Source organism: Triticum aestivum, chromosome 1A (assembly GCF_018294505.1).
Source record: "Triticum aestivum cultivar Chinese Spring chromosome 1A, IWGSC CS RefSeq v2.1, whole genome shotgun sequence".
Taxonomy (NCBI): Eukaryota; Viridiplantae; Streptophyta; class Magnoliopsida; order Poales; family Poaceae; genus Triticum; species Triticum aestivum.
In genome coordinates, this window is record NC_057794.1 from 171694712 (window position 1) to 171721783 (window position 27072).

At 45.6% G+C, this 27072-nt stretch overlaps 1 protein-coding gene across 1 annotated transcript in view; it reads right to left on the bottom strand.

The window, feature by feature from the left end:
* Positions 1 to 333: 333 nt before the first annotated feature.
* The window catches only part of LOC123175214 (expansin-A31-like), a 29230-nt gene continuing 2491 nt past the window's right edge, over positions 334 to 27072 (bottom strand). The window contains exons 2-3 of the mRNA XM_044590275.1: positions 13974 to 14454; positions 334 to 484 (exon numbers count right to left, since the gene is read on the bottom strand). Of these exons, the coding sequence (XP_044446210.1) occupies positions 334 to 484; positions 13974 to 14454 (632 nt within the window). The remainder of the gene's footprint in view (positions 485 to 13973; positions 14455 to 27072) is intronic.

Consider the following 27072-nt stretch of genomic DNA (forward strand, 5'->3'; position numbering starts at 1 on the left):
TGTGTGATATTCTCCTTCTTTTGCTTGGAGCATTGTAAAATGACAAATTTTCATCAACCCTAGAAAAGGTTTATACATACATAGACGGCCCGAGTGAATTACAGTAGAAAATAACTAAATTAAGCAACAAGAAGAAACACCGACGAGGAAGCGAAGTTACGCATCGTCGTGCGCACCTCCTGCAGTCGGAGCATCGCCTAGCTAGGAGATATCCATCTTGGCCACAAAAGTCTGGTATCCATGCAGCTTCGTCAAAATTGCGAGCACGCACGAAGCACCCATTAATCCGGCCACCAAGAAGTGCACCGTGTGTGGTGGACGTATGATGATGTCTCAATAGTCGAACTGCTTGTAGGTGGTGAACGTCTGGCCAAACTTCCACCAAGCCGGCACAACGTTTTCAAAGAGCAGATACTGCCCGCCGGTGGTCGTGACGGCGAAGCTCAGCGCCTGGCCGGCAAGCCCGGAGAGGCACTGCCAGTTGTGTCAGTGCACGTACAGCCAAGGAGGTCGAAGGCTTCACACCAAGGCGTGTCAACAGCCGGCCCAAGAGGATAGCGCAGCCCAACAGGAGATTCGTCGGGCCAGAATGGGCCCGTTGAGCCCGCTCGCCCGGCGGCTCGCTACTTAACCACAGGCGACGAGAGGATCAGCATCTAGGCTGGATCAGAACGAACGACGGCTTCCTCCTCTTTCCCCACCTACCTACCTTTCTTCCTCAAGAACAGAGAGAGAGATTCGATTGTAATTTGAATTCGGGCTTGTAACGAGAGCTAATAGTAGATCGACCTGGTACCTAACATCCTGGTATCAGAGACCAACACCACTCCCTCCGCCGCGTCTAAACCTGGACACCCGCCGGCGAACCCAAGCGCGGCAAGCGTTCGTCGCCGCCATGGATCCCGCACTCAAGGAGTACCTCGACAAGCTCCATCAGGACACCAAGGCCGACTCCGCCCACGCCCTCAAGCAGCTGCAGGCGCAATCCACGCAGATCGACGATCTCTTTCACTGGAAGCCAGATCTCGAGGCCCGCTTCGCGAAGCTGGAGTCCACGGTCGCTGTGCTGCACGCGACCGTGCCTACACCACCACCGTCGAGTGGAGCGGCGATCCCACATCACCTACCTCCTCTGCCCCAAGTGCGAGGAGATCTCCACGGGCCCGATGGCCGCGGGGACGTCGACTTCACCGGAGGGGGATCGTCAGTGACCCACGAGTCACTGGCGGCACCTCCGGTCACGGGTACGCCTTCCCTTCCGATTGTCCCGGCCCCTATTCCTCCCCTGTCCTCATCCATCCTGACCAATTTGGGTCAACCACCGTCCATGAACTTCCCGGTGTTCACCGGTGATAACCCACAGCTGTGGAAAACACTTTGCGAACAGTACTTTCAGATGTTCACTGTCCACGACACCTACCGTGTTCCCATGGCCATCTTGAGTTTCTCTGGTCCTGCGGGCATCTGGTTGCAATCAGTGTAGAAGAAATTGGTCGGGCTGGACTGGGAATCCTTTACTTCCCTTCTCTGCACCCGATTCGGGCGCGACAAAACATCAAATGCCCATTCGACAGTTTTACGCTGTCAAACAAACTACCACAGTAGCAGATTTCATCGAGCGTTTTGAAACCTTGATGAATCATCTTATATCTTACTCAGAGTCCACTCACCCGTATTTTTTCTTGAGTCGTTTTATGGAGGGACTACGGCCGGATATCCGAGCAGTGGTGCTCGTTCAACGACCGCCGGACTTGGACACGGCATGCTCGTTGGCCCTACTTCAGGAGGAAGTGGCCGACGACGAGCACTCGTTCGGGCGCCTCGCCAACTCCTCGCGCGCCCACAACTACGCGAGCCGTTTGACGCCGCCGCCCTTCTTCAGTCGACCTGCTACACCAACATCGGTCTCTGAAGATCGTCGCGGTACTGACGTAGCACACGCAACCCCTGAAGCCAGCAAGGTCGCCGCCCATCCACGGTGTTCAAGTGCGGCGAACGGTGGGGCAAGGATCACACATGCCCATCCACGGTGCAAATGCACATCATGGAGGAGCTGCTCGCCATGTTTCCCCAAGACGACGTGCAGTCAGAATCGCCACCAGCTTCACCGATTTCTGACGAGGAGAACCTCTGCACTCTGTCCCGTCAGGCTGAAGATGGCTCGTCAGACCCAGGGGTACTGCAGCTGAATGCCTGGCTCCAAGGGCAGGAGATCCTGCTGCTTGTCGACTCCGGTAGCTCTACGTCCTTCATAGACAGTTCCCTGGCAGCAAAACTCACCGGAGCCAAGCCACTGCCGCGCCCATGCCGCGTTCGTGTTGCCGATGGCAACACCATTCCCTGCACCACCTACATTCCAGTGTGTTAGTGGACAACCCAGAGGCATGATTTCAGGACAGATTTCAAGATCCTCAAACTGGGATCGTACGATGCAATTCTCGGGATGGATTGGTTAAGACATCACAGCCCCATGAACATTGACTGGATCGAGCAAGTCTTAACTGTTACAACTCCAACCGGCCAAGTGACGCTATCTGCCACGGCTTCAGATCAAACCCAATGTTCTATGATCTCCGCACCAGAGCTCCTCAAGGCTTGCAAGCAAGGATCAGTGGCACACATAGTGCATCTCAGCTCTCTTGACGGCACCAATACTACAGATGCGCCGATTCCTGTCGAGATCTTGCGCCTACTGGAACAGTTCGCAGATGTTTTTGAGGACCCATGGACTTTGTCGCCTCGCCGCGATTGCGATCATCGCATTCCTTTGATGGCCGGCGCGCAGCCTGTCAATTCTAGACCATACAGATACAAACCTGAATTGAAGACAGAGATCGAACGTCAGGTTCAGGAAATGCTCGACGCAGGGATCATTCAGAAAAGTTCCAGCCCCTTTTCATCCCCAGCCCTGTTAGTCAAGAAAAAAGATGGTACATGGCGCTTGTGCGTTGACTACCGCCGTCTCAACTCCATGACCGTGGTCGCCATGTTTCCAGTACCAATCATTGACGAGCTCCTTGACGAACTGGCCGGTGCAAAATGGTTCTCGAAGCTCGACCTGCATGCCGGATTTCATCAGATAAGGATGGCAGAAGGCGAAGAGTACAAAACGTCCTTCCAAACACACTCCGGGCACTGGGAATACCGTGTCATGCCCTTCGGAGTAGCGGGAGGCCCGGCCACATTCAACGGAGGCATGCACACCACCCTGCGCCCAGTCATGCGCAAATGTGTCATTTCGTTCTTCGATGACATCCTCATCTTCAGCAAAACCTTGTCTGAGCACATCCAACACATCGCGCGCGTGCTCCAGCTGCTCGGAGACGACCACTGGCAAGTCAAGCAATCCAAGTGTTCCTTCGCATAGCGCTAGATCGCTTACTTGGGGCATGTGATCGACGAACGAGGTGTCTCTACAGATCCTGGCAAGGTCCAGACGATCCAGCGGTGGCCTGTTCCTCAATGCGCCAAAGATGTGCGCAGTTTCCTCGGCCTTGCTGGATATTATCGGAAGTTTGTGCAGCACTTTGGGATCATTGCAAGACCTCTGTTGAACCTGCTCAAGAAGAACCACCAGTTTGTCTGGACAAGTGACACGCAACAGGCGTTCGACACTCTGAAACTGAAGCTCACAACGGCACCCGTGCTACAACTTCCAGATTTCAGTAAGAAGTTCGTGATCGACACCGAGGCATGCGCCTATGGCGTCGGCGCTGTCCTCCAACAAGACGGTCACCCGATTCGCCTACATGAGCAAGCCGCTCGGCCCCAAGAACCGCGGCCTCTCCACTTACGAAAAAGAATGCATGGCCATCCTCATGGCCGTGGAGCAATGGTGCCCTTACCTGCACAACGACGAATTCATCATCCGCACAGATCAGAGAAGCCTCGTGCACCTCGATGATCAGCACCTGTCCACCCCGTGGCAGCAGAAGGCCTTCACCAAGATGCTCGGGATGCGCGCTCTAGATCTTCAAACACCGCCGCGGATGCGCTCTCGCGCCGCACCCCTGATGAGTCCGTCGCAGCTGTGTCTGTCTGCACCCCAGCTTGGCTGGACGACATCGTGGCGAGCTACAGCGCAAATCCACAAGTTCAGAAGATTTTGGAAGATTTATCCAAACGACCAGACCCAAAAGGGCGTTTTTCCACGCGCGATGGCCTGCTCTACTTCCGTAATCGGCTCTGGCTGGGCAGCTCCCCCGCCCTACAGGAACGGATGCTCCGTGCTTTCCATGACAGCACCATGGGCGGCCACTCCGGCGTGCCAGTCACTTATCGCCGCCTGTGTTGCCTTTTCGCCTGGCCCAAGATGAAAGAGCACACTCGTCAGTACGTCCAGTCCTGTTCAGTTTGCTAGCAAGCAAAACCAGAGCGCGTCCGCTACCCGGGACTGCTCGAGCCTCTGCCGGTGCCAGACCGCGCCTGGAAGGTGGTCACCATGGATTTCATCGACGGCCTCCCTCCTTCAGGCAAGTTGTGACGCCCCCGATTTGACCGTACACTAATCATGCACGCAAATGTGTACGATCAAGATCAGGGACTCACGGGAAGATATCACAACACAACTCTACAAATAAAATAAGTCATACAAGCATCATAATACAAGCCAGGGGCCTCGAGGGCTCGAATACAAGTGCTCGATCATAGACGAGTCAGCGGAAGCAACAATATCTGAGTACAGACATAAGTTAAACAAGTTTGCCTTAAGAAGGCTAGCACAAACTGGGATACAGATCGAAAGAGGCACAGGCCTCCTGCCTGGGATCCTCCTAACTACTCCAGGTCGTCGTCGGCGGGCAGCACGTAGTAGTAGGCACCTCCGGTGTAGGGGGTCGTCGTCGACGGAGGCGTCTGGCTCCTGGACTCCAGCATCTGGTTGCGACAACCAGAAAGAAAGGAAAGGGGAAAAGGGGGGAGAAAGCAACCGTGAGTACTCATCCAAAGTACTCGCAAGCAAGGAACTACACTACATATGCATGGGTATATGTGTAAAGGGCCATATCGGTGGACTGAACTGCAGAAATGCCAGAATAAGAGGGGGATAGCTAATCCTGTCGAAGACTACGCTTCTGGCAGCCTCCGTCTCGCAGCATGTAGAAGAGAGAGTAGATTGAAATCCTCCAAGTAGCATCTCCAAGTAGCATTTCCAGGTAGCATCTCCAGGTGCATCTCCAGTCGCATCGCATAGCATAATCCTACCCGGCGATCCTCTCCTCGTCGCCCTGCGGAAAAGCGATCACCGGGTTGTCTGTGGAACTTGGAAGGGTGTGTTTTATTAAGTATCCGGTTCTAGTTGTCATAAGGTCAAGGTACAACTCCAAGTCGTCCTGTTACCGAAGATCACGGCTATTCGAATAGATTAACTTCCCTGCAGGGGTGCACCACATAACCCAACACGCTCAATCCCATTTGGCCGGACACACTTTCCTGGGTCATGCCCGGCCTCGGAAGATCAACACGTCGCAGCCCCACCTAGGCTCAACAGAGAGGCCAGCACGCCGGTCTAAACCTAAGCGCGCAGGGGTCTGGGCCCATCGCCCTGAGCACACCTGCACGTTGCGTACGCGGCCGGTGAGCAGACCTAGCAACCTCCATTACAAAGGAAGTTGCGTTAACGCAGTCCAACCCGGCGCGCGCCGCTCAGTCGCTGACGTCACGAAGTGCTTCGGCTGATACCACGACGTCGGGATACCCATAACTACTCCCACGTAGATGGTTAGTGCGTATAGGCTCGTAGCCAGACTCAGATCAAATACCAAGATCTCGTTAAGCGTGTTAAGTATCCGCGAATGCCGAACAGGGCCAGGCCCACCTGTCTCCTAGGTGGTCTCAACCTGCCCTGTCGCTCCGCCACAAAGTAACAGTCGAGGGCCGTCGGGAACCCAGGCCCACCTCTACCGGGATGGAGCCACCTGTCCTTTCAGCCCCCTCGTCAGAATCACTTGCGGGTACTCAATGAGCTGACCCGACTTTAGTCACCATCTGTATAGTATGTATGTATGTATAATATATACCCGTGATCACCTCCCGAGTGATCATGGCCCAATAGTATAGCAAGGCAGACTGACAAGAATGTAGGGCCAATGATGATAAACTAGCATCCTATACTAAGTATTTAGGATTGCAAGTAAGGTATCAACAGATGTAGCAACAATGTCAGGCTATGCATCAGAATAGGATTAATGAAAGCAGTAACATGCTACACTACTCTAATGCAAGCAGTATAGAGGAGAATAGGCGATATCTGGTGATCAAAGGAGGGGGCTTGCCTGGTTGCTCTGGCAAGAGAGAGAGGGGTCGTCAACTCCGTAGTCGAACTGGGCAGCAGCAGCGTCGGTCTCGTAGTCTACCGGAGAGAAGAGGGGGAAGAAATAATGAATACAGAGCAAACAAAGCATCACAAAATATAACAAGGCAATACGCGGTGTTCGGTGTGCCCTAACGCGGTAATAGGTGATACCGGTGGAAGGGGGAAAACATCCGGGAAAGTATTCCCGGTGTTTCGTGTTTTCGGGCAGAGGAGCCGGAGGGGGAAAGTTGCGGGTTCGATAGGTTAGAGGGGTGTGGCGGACGAACAGACTGCGTATCCGGAGTCGTCTCGTCGTTCTGAGCAACTTTCATGTTGAAAATATTTTAATCCGGATTACGGATTAAAAGATATGATTTTTAAAAGATTTTATTAATTTCAGGAATTTAATTAATTATTTAATTAATTTCGAAAATGCTTTTATGACATCAGCATGATGTCATGCTGACATCACCAGTCAACAGAGTTGACTTGGTCAACCTGACATGTGGGTCCCACTGTCATTGACTAAGATTAACTAAAACAGATTAATTAGTTTAATTAGTGATTAGGTTAATCTAATCAGGATTAATTAACTTAATTAATTATTTAATTAATTAATTACTATTTTAATTATTTTAATTATTATTTATTTATTTAATATATATTTTTTTTAATTCTTTTTTTTTTACAAAACGTTCTGGGGCTGGGGCCCCCATGTCAGTGGCCCCAGGGGGCCTAACGGGCGCACGGGTAAGCGGCCGCTGGGCACTGGGTGCGGGCGCCCACCGAGGGCGAGGCCGTGGCCTCGGCTGGGCACGCCCGTGAGCAGGGGGGCCTCGGCCAGGGCCGGCGAGCGGCACCTGGGGCGGGGTGGAGGAGAGCCGGGGCGTGCGGTGGGGCGTGGGCACGCACCGGCGAGCCAGGGCGCAGCCGAGCGCGGATGTGCACACGCACAGCGGCGGCGAGTGGCGGTGCGGGAGCCGACGTGCAGCCAGTGGGGGCGCGTGAGGCCGGACGGAGCGGGGGTGCGCGGCCAGGGCGCGACCCGGCCGCGGTGAGCGCGTGAGACAGAGGAGGGGAGGAGTCGGGGGCGGGACGGCCCGGCGCGGCAGGGGGAAGGAGGCCCCGGCCGAACGGAGGAGGCGCGAGGGGAGGGAGGTGCTCACAGCGGCGCCGTAGGGTACTGGCAGTGGGCTCAGGGAGGTCCGGCGAGGCGGCACCGGTGACGGACAGGACGGCGGCGACGGGGTTGATGTCGGGGTGTTCGACGACGAAGAGGACGGGGGCGATGGCGTCCGGCGAGGTGGTCCTCCAGGCGATGATGATGGTAAGGGGCGACGAGGTGGCTCCGGTGAGGCTCGCGGAGCTCCAGGCGGCGGTGGTAGGCGGCGGGGGCAACGGGATCGGGACGGCGTGCGTTGGGGCGCCCCCGAACCAAATCGCACGGGGGGGGGGGGGGGAGAGTGGGGATCGTGGGGGTGGGTTAGGGTTTCGGGGGAGATAAGGGGAATGGGGGCGGCTGGCTGGGCCAGTGGGGGAGGCCGGCTGGGCTTGGCCTGGTGGCCAGCTGGGTCGGCCCAGCTGGGGAAGGCCTTTTCCCTTTTTTTTAGGTTTTGTTTTTGGTTATTCCCTTTTCTTTATATTTATTTTGTTTTAATTTACAATTTGTTTTAATTTTGTATAAAAATATATAATTAGCATCTACTTTAGTGTTTCAACATACCCCAATGCCACAAAAGAGTTTGGTGACAAAAATGAAATATTTTAATATTTTACCAATTGTAAAAGGCATTTAACTAATTGTTTTTGCTATTGTTTAAAATGTTTTTAGAGTATTAAACCTTTTCTAAAAATGTGGTTTCTCCACCATACTTACCTATGCATTATTTGGCTCACCCCGAACATTTTAGTTTTAATATTTGAAAACTTTTATTGTTTGCTTGATTTTGAATTGAATTTGAATCGGTTTCGAACTAACGCGAGATTAGCATCAGTAATCGAGGTGACGTGGCATCATTAGCACAGGTTCACTCTAGCTTAACTATCCGAGCGTCACAATTCTCCTCCACTACAAGAAATCTCGTCCCGAGATTTAAGCGGTGGAGTAAGGGGGGAAGGTGCTGGTAGCGAAAAACCTAACGAGTCTTCTCGGTCTTGGATGTCCTTTCGAAGAGGTTGATCCCTTTCGTTGATGTCTTTATTTCTCTGCTTCATGTCATCATGATGAAGTCAGCATCCTTTTCTTTGGGAACTCCAACGTACTTATGAATAGGTAAGGTGCAGCTTCTACAACGATAGGATTTTATAAGGGAAAATCTTCTGGGGGTTTCCCAAGTATGAACATATGAGTATCTCTCGAGCTGAACAAACGAAACACATCGAGAGCAAAGTAAGACGGTGCAATAAGAATTTTCAAGCGGATAGGCAATCGTTCATTGCCTGGAACAGAGTGTGAATGGGGTTCAGGGCAACAGGAATAAGTATTGTGTCCGATACAGAATAGATCAACAGGCGGGTGGCCCGTGAATTACATAGAAAGTCAAGCACGAGGGATAACTTTGACAACAGGGTGTACAAGAGAGTCAGGTTTCGATCCTGTGGAACTATGGGTTATGGGCCCACCATGTGGGTTAAAAGTAGGAAAGGCGGTGACGTCTTGCACAATCATGTAAGCAAGGCATGTCAGAGGAGAGTCTATGGGTCATGTCGGCAACAACATAGGTACCAAGGGCGAGGGACGAAGAGAACCATTTTCCTGCTCGTTGAACGAGGCGGACCAATAGGCAAAGTTCTCGTCCATCGGCGGTTACCGGAAGTTATCAACAGTAGAAACAGGGTTACACCAGACAGGAAGGTACACCGAGGTGTTTACCTAAGCAGGGGATTACCACTGCTCGGTTAAGTAGTTTACAAGTAAGTTTGAACAAAACAACGGGAAGGAAAATGTGCTTAAACACGTATATCAGGGGTATATCCTTCCCAAGGACAAGCAGAGCATGATATCCATGACAGGATATTATGTAGAAAACTCCTTAGGTAGGGGAGAGAAATTTCATGATATTACCCATACAGCGGTGTTTGGATAATTGAGCAGGAAACATTTATCATTGGGCTTCAAATGTTCTTGTTGAAAATCGGAGTACCATAGACATGCTTCGAGATAGCATTGACATGGTCTTCGAGCAAAAGGTCAGACTTTAGATATAGGAAGGATCCATTAGGAACAACTTGTAGGATAAGTCTTACAATTTCCTCAGGGAAGAATGGCTAAACTTGCTAAAAAGGATACTACAATAATAGGTCCTCCACCCAGGGGGGTTGCTAGGCATGACATCATGTTACCAGGTCATCAAAGGACCAATGTTATAACTCTTGAAAATATGTTCCAACCATCATATCTGATGGAGATTCAGATATGATGGGTGTCAGGATACCTCAGGCTCAGGATGCCCGAGAAGAAAGGTGCAACACAAATTGACGGGATGACACTGTAAGATTCTCGGGAAATGAACTAAGAAGTGATTTCCGTTAACAAGAGTTCATCATTAACCCAAGGAGAGGATGATGAGGTGGCTGATGGACTCAGCGATAATTCAACGAGGTATCCAAAAGATGGATCTCCACAATTAAGTGAACAAGGAGATAACATTGGTCAGATCAAATGATATAAGGAAGTATGCTCGAGGAAAACATACACAATTAAACATTGGTTGAAAGGTGCGCCCGAAATATGGGTTGGGTTGCACGACCAATGTCAGAATGGTGATTCAATAGTCAATAGTCTAAGAATGAACTTTCGACCATTAACTTCAAAAAAATAGGGTTGCTAGAAGGAAAGAATCCAAACAACACCGTTCACTTGTTGGAATTAACACGGGGACCAATAAAGAATGGTGATGGTGAGAAGTATTTCTATGCCAAGAATTCTCAAGAGGTGGAACAAATCTCAGAACATTCTTGACATAAAGGATGGTAATACTCCAAGGTAAAGAAGAACAATTGCTGGATAGCAAGGAACTCAAGGTATAACACCAAACATGAACAAGCTTGTGTTGGTGGGAAGGCAATAAAGTGGTCGATGATAATACAATTCATCGAGGGCAAGGATGTTATTTCTCATCATGAATTCAATTGATATCCTGGATGAGCTCAGAATGTTGATGATCACGACACCTTTGTCGCGAGAGTTCATGAAGATGTAATCGATCAGCGACGACATCAAGTCAAAGTAATGATGAAGTGAAAGGTTATAGGAACCAAGGGTACGACACAAACTCGAACTCAAGCTTGTTGGTTAAGGTGAAAGGATATGACGAGGAAAATCGACGTAAGGTTAGTTCATCGTCGAAAATTGGTGCTCCGAGAATAAGGACCAGGTAGCACCGTTAGAATCGTCACGACAATGATATAGCCAAACAGGCTAGGAATGGCGTGATCGGGTACAAACTCGTACTTATAGAAGCTTACTGAAGAGTTGTTGAACCGTAGTGCGGTCTCGGTTCATTTATCGGTGTCTTTGAGTGTTTAATAACTCAGAGCCCGTGAAAAATTGGAATCAGTGGGAAGGTAGTACTTGATGAAGAGCTCATAAGAGGTTATGCAGTTCCATGATAATCTCGAGATACCAGGGGGGTAATACTCGACACAAGATCAAAGTAAAGGTGGACTGGTGTATTGATCCATAGAAGACAATTGTTTTAACTTGTCCGAGAAATGAGATCAAAGAAGAACAATCATGGTCGGAACCACGGTTGCAAAAGGCCAGATCCTAGATATAAGATGAACTTATACCAAAGGAATAATTTATTTAAAAGAAGCTTTAATGATAGGATATATATCGCGTCCATGGGCATGAACACAAGTTCAAGGTCGACTCCCACTTCTCCAATGCATACCCTTTCATTCACTTCTCGCTTTCGATAAAGTTATAGCGTTGAAATCTTATCTGGCAAAATGCCAGAAGAGTACGACTCGTGAAAACTTTCGAGTTCACACATATTAAAGAAGGCATAAGTTCAACCCATCTGGGCATCTTAGAATCATATACCAGAATCTTTAGAAGTAAATAACTCAAGCTCAAAGGCAAAGCATGGTTGAGAAAGCAGACGATACAATTTACCAAAGGCATTATGTATCCGAGGAAAGGCTCACAAGGTTATTGAATATGAAGGGCGTTGTCAGATAAAATCCAACAAAGGATCTGGTGGTCCACAAGGGATCTGACGTGAGCATCGGTACTCAACTAGAGGAAGCAAATTATAGAAACAACTGACTAACTCAATTGTCAAATGCAAAGGAATTATGATTTCCAAATCAAGGGATCAGAAGCAATGCTCTAATTAGGGGTGGATAAGTTGAATAGCCTTAGGGTACAATCGAAGACAATTGGATTGGTCGAGAACCAATTCCAGTTAAAAGAATGGAAGCTCAGCCGGAAAGGTAATTTATAAGGATCAATGATGATTGCGTGTATTCGCACACATGCTGAATCAATAGGATCAAAATGACGATGCCTAAGGATACTAACGAATATTGCCAATGGAAAGCATCCATAATGCAAGCAGACAAGTATTGCAGAGCAATAAGCTATTAAGGATTTTTGGAGGATCAAATAGTATTTCGAAGACCATTGTGAAACACATGAACAACTGGGGATGAGCGGATACTCGACAAGTGCAAGGATTTATTTGAAGGGGTATTCAGATGGCAAAGAACTGCTAGGCAGTAGGCACAAAGTATTTCGGAACACTAGAGAAAACTTCGGGGTATCTTGTAATAACAAGATCAATGGGGGATGATCGTATGAATGGCAAGTGTAAGTAGTTATCCATACGAATTTATCGGTGGTCGGGAATAGCAAAAGTGATGGGCACAAATTCTCGAGAGAACATCAGAGAGTATCTTCGGAACCTTCTGATGTAGCAGGCGATCATCTGCAGTAAGGGGCTCTCCGGGTGGATGCGATCACGAGATCCTAATCTTAGAGTTAGCAAATTCATTTAACCCGAATAGTAGAGAGATCAGAGTCCCAGAGTATTGGTCGAGGAGTAAAAGATCCTACTACCACCCAATGGCGACGTGGGCCCGTAAGGCACACAGCCAAGTTAGTAAAAGTTTTGTAATGGCTAGACTCAACTTCGGCCGAGGAGTTGGAAAGGGGATTCCTACAGGCAGTCGGCTCTGATACCAACTTGCCCCTGGCTTGTATTATGATGCTTGTATGACTTATTTTATTTGTAGAGTTGTGTTGTGATATCTTCCCGTGAGTCCCTGATCTTGATCGTACACATTTGCGTGCATGATTAGTGTACGGTCAAATCGGGGGCGTCACACAAGTACAACTGCATCCTCATCGTTGTCGACAAGTTCACCCGCTACAGCCATTTCCTCTCCCTGAGCCACCCATTCACGACGGCCAAGGTCGCGCACGCCTACCTGGAGAGCATTTACAAACTCCATGGGCTTCCGGAAGCGATCGTATCGGACAGAGACCCGGTTTTCACAAGCAAGTTCTGGCAAGAAATGTTCAAGATCATCGGGTCCGAACTCAACATGAGCACGCCGTACCATCCGCAGACTGACGGGTAGTCGGAACGCGTCAACCAGTGCCTGGAGATATACTTGCGGTGTTTCACGCATGCCTGCCCAAGCAAATGGCACCAGTATCTCGCCCTCGCAGAATTCTGGTACAATTCTTCCTTTCATTCTTCATTGGGCACCTCACCTTTTGTTGCATTGTATGGCCATGAACCACGACATTGGGGCATCGAAGCTGCCTCCACTTGTTCCATTCCCTCCCTCAAGGACTGGCTCGATGAGCGCAAGCATATGCAGCAGGTGCTGGCCGAGTACCTCCATCGAGCGCGCAACATCATGAAGGCGCAGGCTGACAAGAAACGCACTGACCGCTCCTTCGTCGTCGGGGATGTCGTCTTCGTCAAGCTCCAACCCTACGTTCAAACGACGGTGGCGCATCGCACCAACCACAAGCTCTCCTTCCGCTACTTCGAACCTTTCAAGATCATCCGCGTCATCAACCCCGTCGCGTACGAACTGGAGCTTCCGGCCGGCGCCAAGGTCTACCCTGTCTTCCACGTCTCTCAGCTGCGACGAGCGCTCTCCAACAACACGACGGTGGAAGACAAGCTGCCCGTCCCACCGGAGGAACCGCTGTCGCCGGTGGAGATCATCGACACCCGCTGGCGCAATACCCCCCAAGGCCGGCGCGAGCAAGTACTCGTGCGCTGGTCTGATCCGTCCATCCTCGACGCCACCTGGGAAGACGCCAAGTCCATACGCGAGCGCTATCCAGCTCTACTGGCTTGGGGGCAAGCTAGCTCTCAAGGAGGAGGGGATGTCAGCGCACGTACAGCCAAGGAGGTCAAAGGCTTCACACCAAGGCGCGTCAACAGCCGGCCCAAGAGGATAGCGTAGCCCAACAGGAGATTCGTCGGGCCAGAATGGGCCCGTTGAGCCCACTCGCCTGGCGGCTCGCTACTTAACCACAGGCGACGAGAGGATCAACATCTAGGCTGGATCAGAACGAATGGCGGCTTCCTCCTCTTTCCCCACCTACCTACCTTTCTTCCTCCTCAAGAACACACAGAGAGATTCGATTGTAATTTGCATTCGGGCTTGTAACGAGAGCTAATAGTAGATCGACCTGGTACCTAACAAGTTGGCACCCCAGTTCCTGGACATCTGGATCCACCCTGTGTTGGAGCCCTTGATGGACGCCATGGCCACCGAGCCGCTGCCGGCGACGTTGGTGATGAGCACGAGCTGGAAGTAGTTGAAGCCGGCGACGGTGAACCTGGACCCGCCCTGGCGCCAACACTTGACACGCTGGTAGAGCACGGGCACAATGCCGGCGCGGTAGATGGAGATCTTCTCCCAGGCTGGCTGCGACATGTCAAAGTGCTGCCGCGGTGTGTTGCACCAGCCGCCGTTGTGACCGGGGAGGGCCCAGTTGGGCGGGCAAAGGTTGGTGGCCGAGACGGTGACGGCGGTGCCGGGCTTGCACCACCACGTCTTGCTGGTGTTGCAAATGATGAGGTAGCACTGCCCGCACGACGCGTCGTCGTCGAAGAGCTCCATGCTGAGTGCCACGTTGTCGATGCCGTACCCCTGGTCATACAGGTTGCTGTACCCACAAACGCCACCTGATGATTGACCGATTAAAGAAGGGGACTGTCAGTGGGGCGAGGGCACACCCACACACGCATTGGCAGAGCCATGCATGAGACTAGTCACAATGAGTAGTAACATAGCGCAGTAACATGGGCTAGTAACATAGAGCAATAACATTGGGTAGTAACATAGAGCAGTAACATGCCAATGTTACCACTCTATGTTAGTACCTCTATAGTGGGAAGTAACATATGTGCGGTAACATGCAATACTTCATTTATTATGCTATAGACTTATCTTGCCTTGATATGTGTGATGTTAATCATACTAGTAATAACTAGCTATATTACTACATGCCTCTCTTTCTTCATTTATTGATTGCCACATCCAGGGCCGGCCCTATGTTTCGGGAGGCCCTAGGCGAACTCGACGACATGGGCCCTTATGTCCTAAGACTATATATATGTATGCGTGTGCATGATATATAAACATATATATACTTCATTTGCATAATATTAAAAATAAACTTGCAACCACGCATCTTTAGTTTGAGATTTTATGACAATAATAATTGTTGGACACTGCCATAATACGACAGAAATACTAAAATGATAGCAAAATGAAAGTAACATGACATGATTACCTCAAATAAGAATAAAGTTTGAAGAACCATTCAGTGTCTGAATTTTTGGATCATTTTCTTTACTTTTTTCTCCTATTTTCAGCACCCGACAAATGCTTCTTAGGAAACATGGCAGGCTAATGTCCTAAAATTATGAAGAAAAGAGGATACAAAGAATTAGAAATGTATATATCAGATGGTTGAACCCTAGACAACGCAGAATGACAAAAAATTAGGATGGTTGAATACGTACTGTGAAAGATTGAACTAGACAATTATACACTAAAATTTTGAAACTTGGTGTACAATGAAATTAGAGGATGAGTCATGGATGAATAATTGAATAATTGAATACTTACTAAAGAATAAAAGAAACCGGTGAAATTGGGGTTTGGGGGGGGGGGGGATCAGGAAGGTGGTGCGCTCACGGTTCACATACTTATAACGTATTGCCGCCTTGATGGATGCCGGATGGCCAGACTGCCCGGCGGCGCGCGCAGCGGCGACAACCAGCGGCGGCCGAGGCGCCGAGCCACATGCTGACGATCAAGGAGAGGAGGAGAGGATGAACGACGAAGGCGAACCGACGAGCAAGGAAGGCACCAGCGAATTAGGGAAACGATGACTCGATGAGACTCTTGGATTGATTTCTTTCACACAGGCGAAACGAGCGGTCATGGCACTGTCTCTTCATGTCGCGTGATGCATTGACGCTTCACTAATCGCAACTAGCTATATGATGGGCCTTTTTTCCTTGCCTATTTTTTGCTGGCTATATGCTGTATGCGTTTTTTGCTGGGCTATATACAATGTGCCTATACTTCATCATGGGCCCCCCTCCGGCCTAGGCCCTGGGCCGTCCCCCCTCCGGCCATACCCCAGGCACAAAAGTTAGCTAGCTAATTATTACGCTCTCTGGGGTCATTGACTTTGGCGTTTGGAATTACTCGCGCACCACTGATGGATCAGGCCATTGTTAATTATGTTAAGTAGTTATATCCTTCCATTCTGACCTTGTGATATGCATGATTACTCGATTAGAAAGATTCTCAAGGCCACGAACTGCAATCAGCTCTCAGTTTCCACACCGGTTCACACATTAATCTGTCCACTGCATGAAAAAAAAATCTGTCCACTGCATGTTGTGTATGACTTGGAAGCTTGGGCAGCCGAATCCTCAGAAACAATTACCAATTGATTAATTCTGTAATGTTCTCGATGTGTTCTTTTAAGAATATAGAGTATCACTCTGTTATAAAATGTGTGTTTTTTTAGGAAAGACCATCGTGGCTAACTTTATTGCAATTTAAAAAGGAAGAATACCATCCACAAGTTTGGAGACAAGACAACCGGGGGCTCGTGTGTCCAACTACTAGAAATCTTATTACAAAAACTATGTTTAGCTAGCACATGCGCCGCATCATTACATGACCGAAAGCAATGATTAAAAGTGACCTTCCCAATAGACATAGCCGCATCCACACACTCCGCAAAAATTGCTGCTGCAGTGTCCCACCATCTTATTTGTCCAGTGCAGGAATCAATCACCATGAGGGAATCAGACTCTGCTTCAACTCGGGAAAAACCCAATGTATTAGCAAATACCAGTCCATCGCGCATAGCCAATGCTTTAGTGGTCACCACATCCACTGCAAAATGAATAAGGCGACATTGGGCAGCCAGAAAGTTTCCTTTGTGATCCCTGATGACCGCCGTTGTAGCTCCAGTTTCATCGTCCAAATGGAAAGACGCATCCACATTGACTTTCACAAAATTTAGCTCTGGTTTTCTCCATGTGTCCTCATGTACAGACCGATTCCTAAGATTCATCTTGTGGTAGTTATTAGCTATAGCTAGGACAAAGATTGGCCATCTCATCAGTGAAGGTGGAGCTCCTCCATGCATTAACTCACGCCGAACCCACCATGAATATCAGACTCCAACAGCCAGAACCTATTTCACATCAAGATTGGGTTTGAGAGATAGTGCCCTGTCCTCCGCCAACAGTAGATGTTCAAATATGGTAGATCCCGATCGGTCAACTGTTATAGCTTCTTCAATGATATCCAGAATACCCAGTTTTTGCCATAGCTCATGAGCATGTGTACATTCAAAAAACAGGTGGCACACATCTTCCGCAGCCTAGTGATAGATCGGGCAAGACCCATTAGAGCCTACATGTCTGTTTGTGAGTATTGATTTCAAAGGGATTATTCCATGGAGAGCGCGCCAACAGAAGATCTGCACCTTACGTGGGACTTGCAGTTTCCAAACTCTACTCCAGATTTCCGGTGAACTTGAGCCAAACGGACGAGCCAAAACATTTGCATGCTACCAGTAAATTTGAAACCATTGTGTGTGGTTGGCTGATCGGACTGAAAAGGCCCCTCTCCGATCAGGGTTCCAGGCAATGAAGTCCTCAAAAGCTGCAATATTCAGGGGAATTTGCAAGATCCTTCGGACATCAACTGTGTTGAAGATAGAGCGGATCAGCGGTTCATCCCATGCACCGGTGTAAGGGTCAATTAGGTCGCTAGCCGTAGAGAGGATAGACTTTCCCCTGCTAGAGATTACCCTCCTGTTAGGGCTCGATGGTACCCAGGGATCAGTCCATATTTTCACATTCTCACCCATTCCAATTCGCCAAATATATCCCAATTTAAAAGTCTCTAATCCCTTCATTATACTCTGCCAAGTGAAGGAGGCCCCACTTTTTAGAGTTGCTTCGAGTAAGCTTCCATTCGGGTAGTACTTTGCTTTCAGAACCCGAGCACATAACGACTCCGGATTGTTAATGAGATGCCAACACTGCTTAGAGAGCATAGCCAAGTTGAAAGAATAAAGATCCCTGAAGCCCATTCCTCCTTCATTCTTCGGATAACAAAGTTTCCACCAAGTGTACCAATGCATTCTTTTATGATCTTCGCCATCACCCCACCAAAATTGAGCTATCAAGCCAGTGATATCCTTGCAAATCCCCTTCGGTAGGCTGAATACTGACATGGAAAAAACAGGGATTGCTTGAGCTACAGATTTAATAAGTATTTCCTTACCACCTATAGATAATTTCTTCTCCATCCATCCTTTCAATCTTTCTTTTATTCTTTCGCAGAAGTGTCTGAAACAATCACTCCTAGCTGCTCCTACCATTGCAGGCAACCCAAGATATTTGTTAGACAAAGCTTCAGTATCAATATGTAATAGTTGACAAACCTCAGTCTTTGTTACCATAGGGGTGTTAGGGCTGAAATACACACTAGATTTTGATAGGCTCACCAATTGTCCCGAACTCTGACAGTAGGTATCCAGAACATGTTGTAAGGAAGCTGCATTTAAAACATTTGCGTTCATGAGAATCAGAGAGTCATCAGCAAATAAAAGGTGTGATACTGATGGCGCATTTCTGCACACTCTTATTCCCTCTATGCCACCAGCTTCTTCTTCAAAATCCAATAGACTGGAAAGACCTTTGCTGATTAGTTGAACTTTATTCAAGATTGCCCTTAATAGTGGATAGACAATTCATTAACCGGCCGGATAGATCATCATATTCAGAAGACGCCGGCCGACGCTAACGTACCAGTTGTAACTCCATGTTGGTCTGCAAATTAGAAACGAAGGAGCTATTGATTTTTTATTATTATTATTATTATTATTATTATTTAGAGCAGAATATGTTATGCCTTGTGGAATGTCCATGGGTTTTAGAAATTAATGTCAACTCTTACTACTAATATGACTTGTACAGTTCTTTATGGAGTTCAAAATTAATGCCGACAATCTTAATTCTTAACCTTGCTCCCAGGAAGTAAAACAAAAAACTAATATGTCATCTCAACAAAATTGTATTGTTGGCACGCATGATACTAGCTATGGTACCCCCACTGCAGGAAGTCTTTGTAATAAACCAAGGGGCTTGGAATTTGATCCCAGTGAATTTATGTGTCATGGTAACAGATTTTCTTTCAAGTTTCAAGTCGTTATGTGGCATGTAGATTCTATGGTAACATATTACATGAATGTGTTGTAAATTAATGAATTTGTGTTAAACTGAGAGCGGCTAACCCGCTGCGGGAGTGTTGTTAACATTGTCAAAAGATAACTTATGTTTGTTAATTGTTAGCCCTCCAGAAAGAAACCCTAGCCACCACAAATTCTAGCATTGCGGGGCCGAGGAGAGGGGATTATTGTCTTTCTTCTTTTGTGCAGTAGGTTTTTGTCTCATGATGATGTCACTCTAGGTGATGGTGATGCCATCTCAAATAAAAGTTCTTCGGCTTTAATCCCGTCTCGATGATGATTATTGTGGCACTATAGAGGAGCCTAGAAGTAGTCGTCCCCGTTGTTCTTCATGGGTGACAGGGTTGGTTATTTGTGTTGTCTGTCGATGCGGCTCCATGTGCATCAGCGGAGGCAATCGCGAGCAAGATTGTCACCTTGGTCTGACTATACTCCCATGGATGTCTGCCTCGATCAGGGACGTGTCCCAAGTTGATTGCTAGTACCAGTTCCCAGCATTACATTATTTGCATTACATTATCCCTCGCATTACATTATTTGCCATTTATTATGACATGCATCATCATTGTCATATTGCTTCGCATGATCATGTAGTTGACATCATATTTGTGGCAAAGCCACCATGCTTAATTTTTCATACATGTCACTCTTGATTCATCGCAATCCTGGTACACCGCCGGAGGCATTCACATAGAGTCATATTTTGTTCTAAGTATCGAGTTGTAATTTTTGAGTTGTAAGTAAATACAGTGTGATGATCATCATTAGAGCATTGTCCCATGTGAGGAAAGGATGATGGAGACTATGATTCCCCCACAAGTCGGGATGAGACTACAGACGGAAAATAAAATAAAAAATAAAAGAAAAGATGCCATAAAAAGGAGAAAAGAAGGCCCAAAAAAATGAGAGAAAAAGAAAGAAGGGATAATTTTACTATCCTTTTTCCACACTTGTCCTTCAAAGTAGCACCATGATCTTCATGATAGAGAGTCTCTTATTTTGTCACTTTCATATACTGGTGGGAATTCTTCATTATAGAACTTGGCTTGTATATTCCTATGATGGGCTTCGTCAAATGCCCTAGGTCTTCGTGAGCAAGCAAGTTGGATGCACACCCACTTAGTTTCTTTGACGAGCTTTCATATATTTATAGCTCTAGTGCATCCGTTGCATGGCAATCCCTACTCCTTGCATTGACATCAATCGGTGGGCATCTCCATAGCCCATTGATTAGCCACGTCAATGTGAGACTTTCTCCCTTTTTGTCCTCTCACACAACCTCAATCATCATATTCTATTCCACCCATAGTGCTATGTCCATGGCTCGCACTCATATATTGTGTAAAAGTTGAAAGAGTTTGAAAAGGCTAAGTATGAAACAATTGCTTGGCTTGTCATCGGGGTTGTGCATGATGGGAGCATTTTGTGTGACGAAAATGAAGCATGGCCAAACTATATGATTTTGTAGGGATAAGTTTTCTTTGGCTATGGTATTTTGATAAGACATAATTGCTTGATTAGCATACTTGGAGTGTTACTGTTTTTATGTCAACAATAAACTTTTATCTTGAATCTTTCGGATCTGAACATTCATGCCACAATAGAGAAAAATACATTGAAGAACATGCTAGAAAGCATTCCACATCAAAAATTCTGTTTTTATCATTTACCTACCCGAGGACGAGCAGGAATTAAGCTTGGAGATGCTTGTTACGTCTCCAACGTATCTATAATTTTTGATTGTTCCATGCTATTATATTACCTATTTTGGATGTTAATGGGCTTTATTTTACACTTTTATATTATTTTTGGGACTAACCTATTAACCCAAGGCCCAGTGCAAATTGTTGTTTTTTTGCCTATTTTAGTGTTTCGCAGAAAAGGAATATCAAACGGAGTCCAAACGGAATGAAACCTTCGGGAGCGTGATTTTTGGAACAAACGTGATCTAGAGGACTTGGAGTGGACGTTAAGAAACGAACGAGGTGTCCACAAGGCAGGGGGCGCTCCTACCCCCTGGGCGCACCCTCCCTCCTCGTGGGCCCCTCATGGCTCAACCGACCTACTTCTTCCTCCTATATATGTTCACATACCCCGAAAACATCCAGGAGCACCACGAAACTCTATTTCCACCGCCGCAACCTTCTGTACCCAAGAGATCCCATCTTGGGGCCTTTTCCGGAGCTCCACCGGAGGGGGCACCGATCATGGATGGCCTCTACATCAACTCCATGGCCCCTCCGATGATGTGTGAGTAGTTTAGTTCAGACCTTCGGGTCCATAGTTATTAGCTAGATGGCTTCTTCTGTCTCTTTGGATCTCAATACAAAGTTCTCCTCGTTCTTCTTGGAGATCTATTCGATGTAACTGTTTTTGCGGTGTGTTTCTCGAGATCCGATGAATTGTGGGTTTATGATCAAGTCTATCTATGAACAATATTTGATTCTTCTCTGAAATCTTTTATGCATGATCGGTTATCTTTGCAAGTCTCTTCGAATTATCAGTTTGGTTTGGCCTACTAGATTGATCTTTCTTGCAATGGGAGAAGTGCTTAGCTTTGGGTTCAATCTTGCGGTGCTCAATCCTGGTGACAGAAAGGGAAACGACACGTATTGTATTGTTGCCATCGAGGATAAAAAGATGGGGTTTATATCATATTGCTTAAGTTTATCCCTCTACATCATGTCATCTTACCTAATGCGTTACTCTGTTCTTATGAACTTAATACTCTAGATGCATGCTGGATAGTGGTCGATGTGTGGAGTAATAGTAGCAGATGCAGGCAGGAGTCGGTCTACTTGTCACGAACGTGATGCCTATATACCTGATCATGCCTAGATATTATCATAATTATTCACTTTTCTATCAATTGCTCGACAGTAATTCGTTCACCCACCGTAATACTTATGCTATCTTGAGAGAAGCCACTAGTGAAACCTATGCCCCCCGGTTCTATTTTCCATCACATAAGTTTCCAATCTATTTTTACTTTTAAATCTTTACTTTCAAACTATATCATAAAAATACCAAAAAATATTTATCTTATCATTATTATCTCTATCAGATCTCACTCTCGTAAGTGACCGTGAAGGGATTGACAACCCCTTTATCGCGTTGGTTGCGAGGTTCTTATTTGTTTGTGTAGGTACGAGGGACTTGCGTGTGGCTTCCTAGTGGATTGATACCTTGGTTCTCAAAAACCGAGGGAAATACTTATGCTACTTTGCTGCATCACCCTTTCCTCTTCAAGGGAAAACCAACGCAGTGTTCAAGAGGTAGCAAGAAGGATTTCTGGCGCCATTGCCGGGGAGTCTACACACAAGTCAGGACATACCAAGTACCCATCACAAAATCTTATCCCTCGCATTACATTATTTGCCATTTGGCTCTCATTTTCCTCTCCCCACTTCACCTTGCCGTTTTATTCGCCCTCTTTTTCTGTTCCCCTTCTCTTTTCAAGTTTGCCTCTTTTTGCTTGTTTCTTGTTTGCTTGTGTGTTGGATTGCTTGCTCGTCACGATGGCTCAAGATAATACTAAATTGTGTGACTTTTCCAACACCAACAATAATGATTTTATTAGCACTCTGATTGCTCCTCTTACCGATACTGAATCTTGTGAAATTAATGCTGCCTTGCTGAATCTTGTCATGAAAGATCCGTTTTCCGGCCTTCCTAGTGAGGATGCCGCTACCCATCTAAACAACTTTGTTCATTTGTGTGATATGCAAAAGAAGAAAGATGTGGATAATGATATTGTTAAACTAAAGCTATTACCGTTTTCTCTTAGAGATCGTGCTAAAACTTGGTTTTCGTCTTTGCCTAAAAATAGTATCGATTCATGGAATAAGTGCAAAGATGCTTTTATCTCTAAGTATTTTCCTCCCACTAAGATCATCACTCTTAGAAACGATATTATGAATTTTAAGCAAGTTGATCATGAACATGTTGCACAAGCTTGGGAGAGGATGAAATTAATGATACGTAATTGCCCTACACATGATTTGAATCTTTGGATGATTACACAAAAGTTTTATGTCGTATTGAACTTTGCTTCTAGAAATCTTTTAGATTCGGCCGCGGGAGGCACTTTTATAGAAATCACTTTAGGAGAAGCTACTAAACTCCTAGATAGTATTATGGTTAATTATTCTCAATGGCATACTGAAAGATCTACTAATAAAAAGGTGCATGCTATAGAAGAAATCAATGTTTTGAGTGGAAAGATGGATGAACTTATGAAATTGTTTGCTAATAAAAGTGTTCCTTCTGATCCTAATGATATGCCTTTGTCTACTTTGATTGAGAATAACAATGAACCTATGGACGTGAATTTTGTTGGTAGGAACAATTTTGTTAATAACGCATATAGAGGTAATTTTAATCCTAGGCCGTTTCCTAGTAATTCCTCTAATAATTATGGTAATTTCTACAACAGTTCTTATGGAAATTATAATAAGATGCCCTCTGATTTTGAATCTAATATTAAAAAATTTATTAGTTCTCAAAAGAGTTTCAATGCTTTGATTGAAGAAAAATTGTCTAAGATTGATGAGTTGGCTAGGAACATCGATAGAATTTCTCTTGATGTTGATTTTTTGAAACTTAGATCTATTCCACCTAAGCATGATATCAATGAGTCTCTCAAAGCTATGAGAATTTCCATTGATGAGTGCAAAGAAAGAACAAAAGATTGCTTTGTGAAAGCGTGTTCTTCTAGTTTCCATGATAATAAAGATGAAGATATAAAAGTTATTGATGTGTCCCCTATTAAATCTTTATTTTGAAATATGAATCTTGATAATGATGGGACTGGAGATGAGTCAACTTTAGTTAGAAGGCGTCCCAATGATTCAGAGTTTTTAGATCTTGATGCAAAAATTGATAAATTTGGGATTGGAGAGGTCAAAACTTTAAATATCAATGAACCCACTATCTTGGATTTCAAGGAATTTAATTATGATAATTGTTCTTTAATAGATTGTATTTCCTTGTTGCAATCCGTGCTAAATTCTCCGCATGCTTATAGTCAAAATAAAAGCATTTACTAAACATATCGTTGATGCTTTAATGCAATCTTATGAAGAAAATCTTGAATTGGAAGTTTCTATCCCTAGAAAACTTCATGATGAGTGGGAACCTACTATTAAAGTTAAGATTAAAGATCATGAATGCTTTGCTTTATGTGATTTGGGTGCTAGTGTTTCCACGATTCCTAAAACTTTGTGTGATTTGATGATTGTTCTTTAAACTTGCATCTTGCGGATTCCACCATTAAGAAATCGGTGGGAAGAATTAATGATGTCCTTATTGTTGCAAATAGGAATTATGTGCCTATAGATTTCATTATCCTTGATATAGATTTCAATCCTACATGTCCTATTATTCTTGGTAAACCTTTCCTTAGAACGATTGGTGCAATTATTGATATGAAGGAAGGGAATATTAGATTCCAATTTCCATTAAGGAAGGGCATGGAACACTTTCCTAGAAAGAAAATTAAATTAACTTATGAATCTATTATGAGAGCCACTTATGGATTGCATACCAAAGATGATAATACCTAGATCTATCCTTGCTTTTATGACTAGCTAGGGGCGTTAAATGATAGCGCTTGTTGGGAGGCAACCCAATTTTATTTTTGTTTCTTGATTTTTGATTCTGCTTAGTAATAAATAATTCATCTAGCCTCTGTTTAGATGTGGTTTTATGCTTTTAATTAGTGTTTGTGCCAAGTAGAACCTTTGGGAAGACTTGGGGAAAGTCTTTGCGATCTTGCTGTAAAAAACAGAAACTTTAGCGCTCACGAGATTTGCTGCCATTTTTACTGGAGAGTGATATTTAGTTAATTCTTTTTGAAGATTATTAATAGATAAATTACTCACGTCCAGAAATTTATTTTAGAATTTTTGGGGTTCCAGATGTATTCGAAACCTACAGATTACTACAGACTGTTCAGTTTTTGACAGATTCTGTTTTTTGTGTGTTGTTTGCTTATTTTCATGAATCTATGGCTAGTAATAGAGTTTTTGAACCATAGAGAAGTTGGAATACAATAGGTTTAACACCAATATAAATAAAGAATGAGTTCATTACAGTACCTTGAAGTGGTGGTTTGTTTTCTTTTACTAACGGAGCTCACGAGATTTTCATTTAAGTTTTGTATTGTGAAGTTTTCAAGTTTTCGGTAAAGATTTGATGGATTATGGAACAAGGAGTGGCAAGAGTCTAAGCTTGGGGATTCCCAAGGAACCCCAAGGTAAAATCCAAGGACAACCAAAAGCCTAAGCTTGGGGATGCCCCAGAAGGCATCCCCTCTTTCGTCTTTGTCCATCGGTAACTTTACTTGGAGCTATATTTTTATTCGCCACATGATATGTGTTTTGCTTGGAGCGTCTTGTATGATTTGAGTCTTTCCTTTTTAGTTTACCACAATAATCCTTGATGTACACACCTTTTGGGAGAGACACACATGAATTGGAATTTATTATAATACTCTATGTGCCTCACTTATACCTTTTGAGTTGGATAATTTTTGCTCTAGTGCTTCGCTTATATCTTTTAGAGCACGGCGGTGGTTCTATTTTATAGAAATAATTGATCTCTCATGCTTAACTTATATCATTTTGAGAGTATTTTAGAACAGCATGGTAATTCACTTTGGTTATAAATTTTAAATGCTAAGAGAAGTTGGATGCTTGATAGTTGTTTTGAGATATAAAGGTGGTAATATTAGAGGTGTGCTAGTTGAGTAATTGTGAAATTGATGAATACTTGTGTTGGAGTTGGCAAGTCCCGTAGCATTCACGTATGGTAAACTTTATGTGACAAATTTGAAGCATGGGGTGTTCTTGGATTGCTTTCCTTATGAGTGGTGGTCGGGGACGAGCAATGGTCTTTTCCTACCAATCTATCCCGCTAGGAGCATGCGCGTAGTGTTTGGTTTTGATGACTTGTAGATGTTTGGAATAAGTATGTGAGTTCTTTATGACTAATGTTGAGTCCATGGATTATATGCACTCTCACCCTTCCATCATTGCTAGCCTCTCCGGTACCGTGCATTGCCCTTTCTCACCTTGAGAGTTGGTGCAAACTTCGTCGGTGCATCCAAACCCCGTGATATGATACGCTCTATCACACATAAGCCTCCTTATATCTTCCTCAAAACAGCCACCATACCTAGCTATTATGGCATTTCCATAGCCATTCCGAGATATATTGCCATGCAACTTTCCACCGCTCCATTTATTATGTCATGCATCATCATTTTCATATTGCTTTGCATGATCATGTAGTTGACATTGTATTTGTGGCAAAGCCACCATGCTTAATTTTTCATACATGTCACTCTTGATTCATCGCAATCCCAGTACACCGCCGGAGGCATTCACATAGAGTCATATTTTGTTCTAAGTATCGAGTTGTAATTTTTGAGTTGTAAGTAAATAAAGTGTGATGATCATCATTAGAGCATTGTCCCATGTGAGGAAAGGATGATGGAGACTATGATTCCCCCACATGTCGGGATGAGACTCCGAACGGAAAATAAAATAAAAAAGAAAAGAGGCCATAAAAAAGGAGAAAAGAAGGCCCAAACAAAAAAATGAGAGAAAAAGAGAGAAGGGACAATGTTACTATCCTTTTTCCACACTTGTGCTTCAAAGTAGCACCATGATCTTCATGATAGAGAGTCTCTTATTTTGTCACTTTCATACACAAGACTTTCCCCAAGTCTTACCAAAGGTTCTACTTGGCACAAACACTAATTAAAAGCATAAAACCACATCTAAACAGAGGCTAGATGAATTATTTATTACTAAACAGGAGCAAAAAGCAAGGAACTAAAATAAAGTTGGGTTGCCTCCCAACAAGCGCTATCGTTTAACGCCCCTAGCTAGGCATGATGATTTCAATGATGCTCACATAAAGGATAAGAATTGTAACATAAAGAGAGCATCATGAAGAATATGACTAGAACATTTAAGTCTAACCCACTTCCTATGCATAGGGA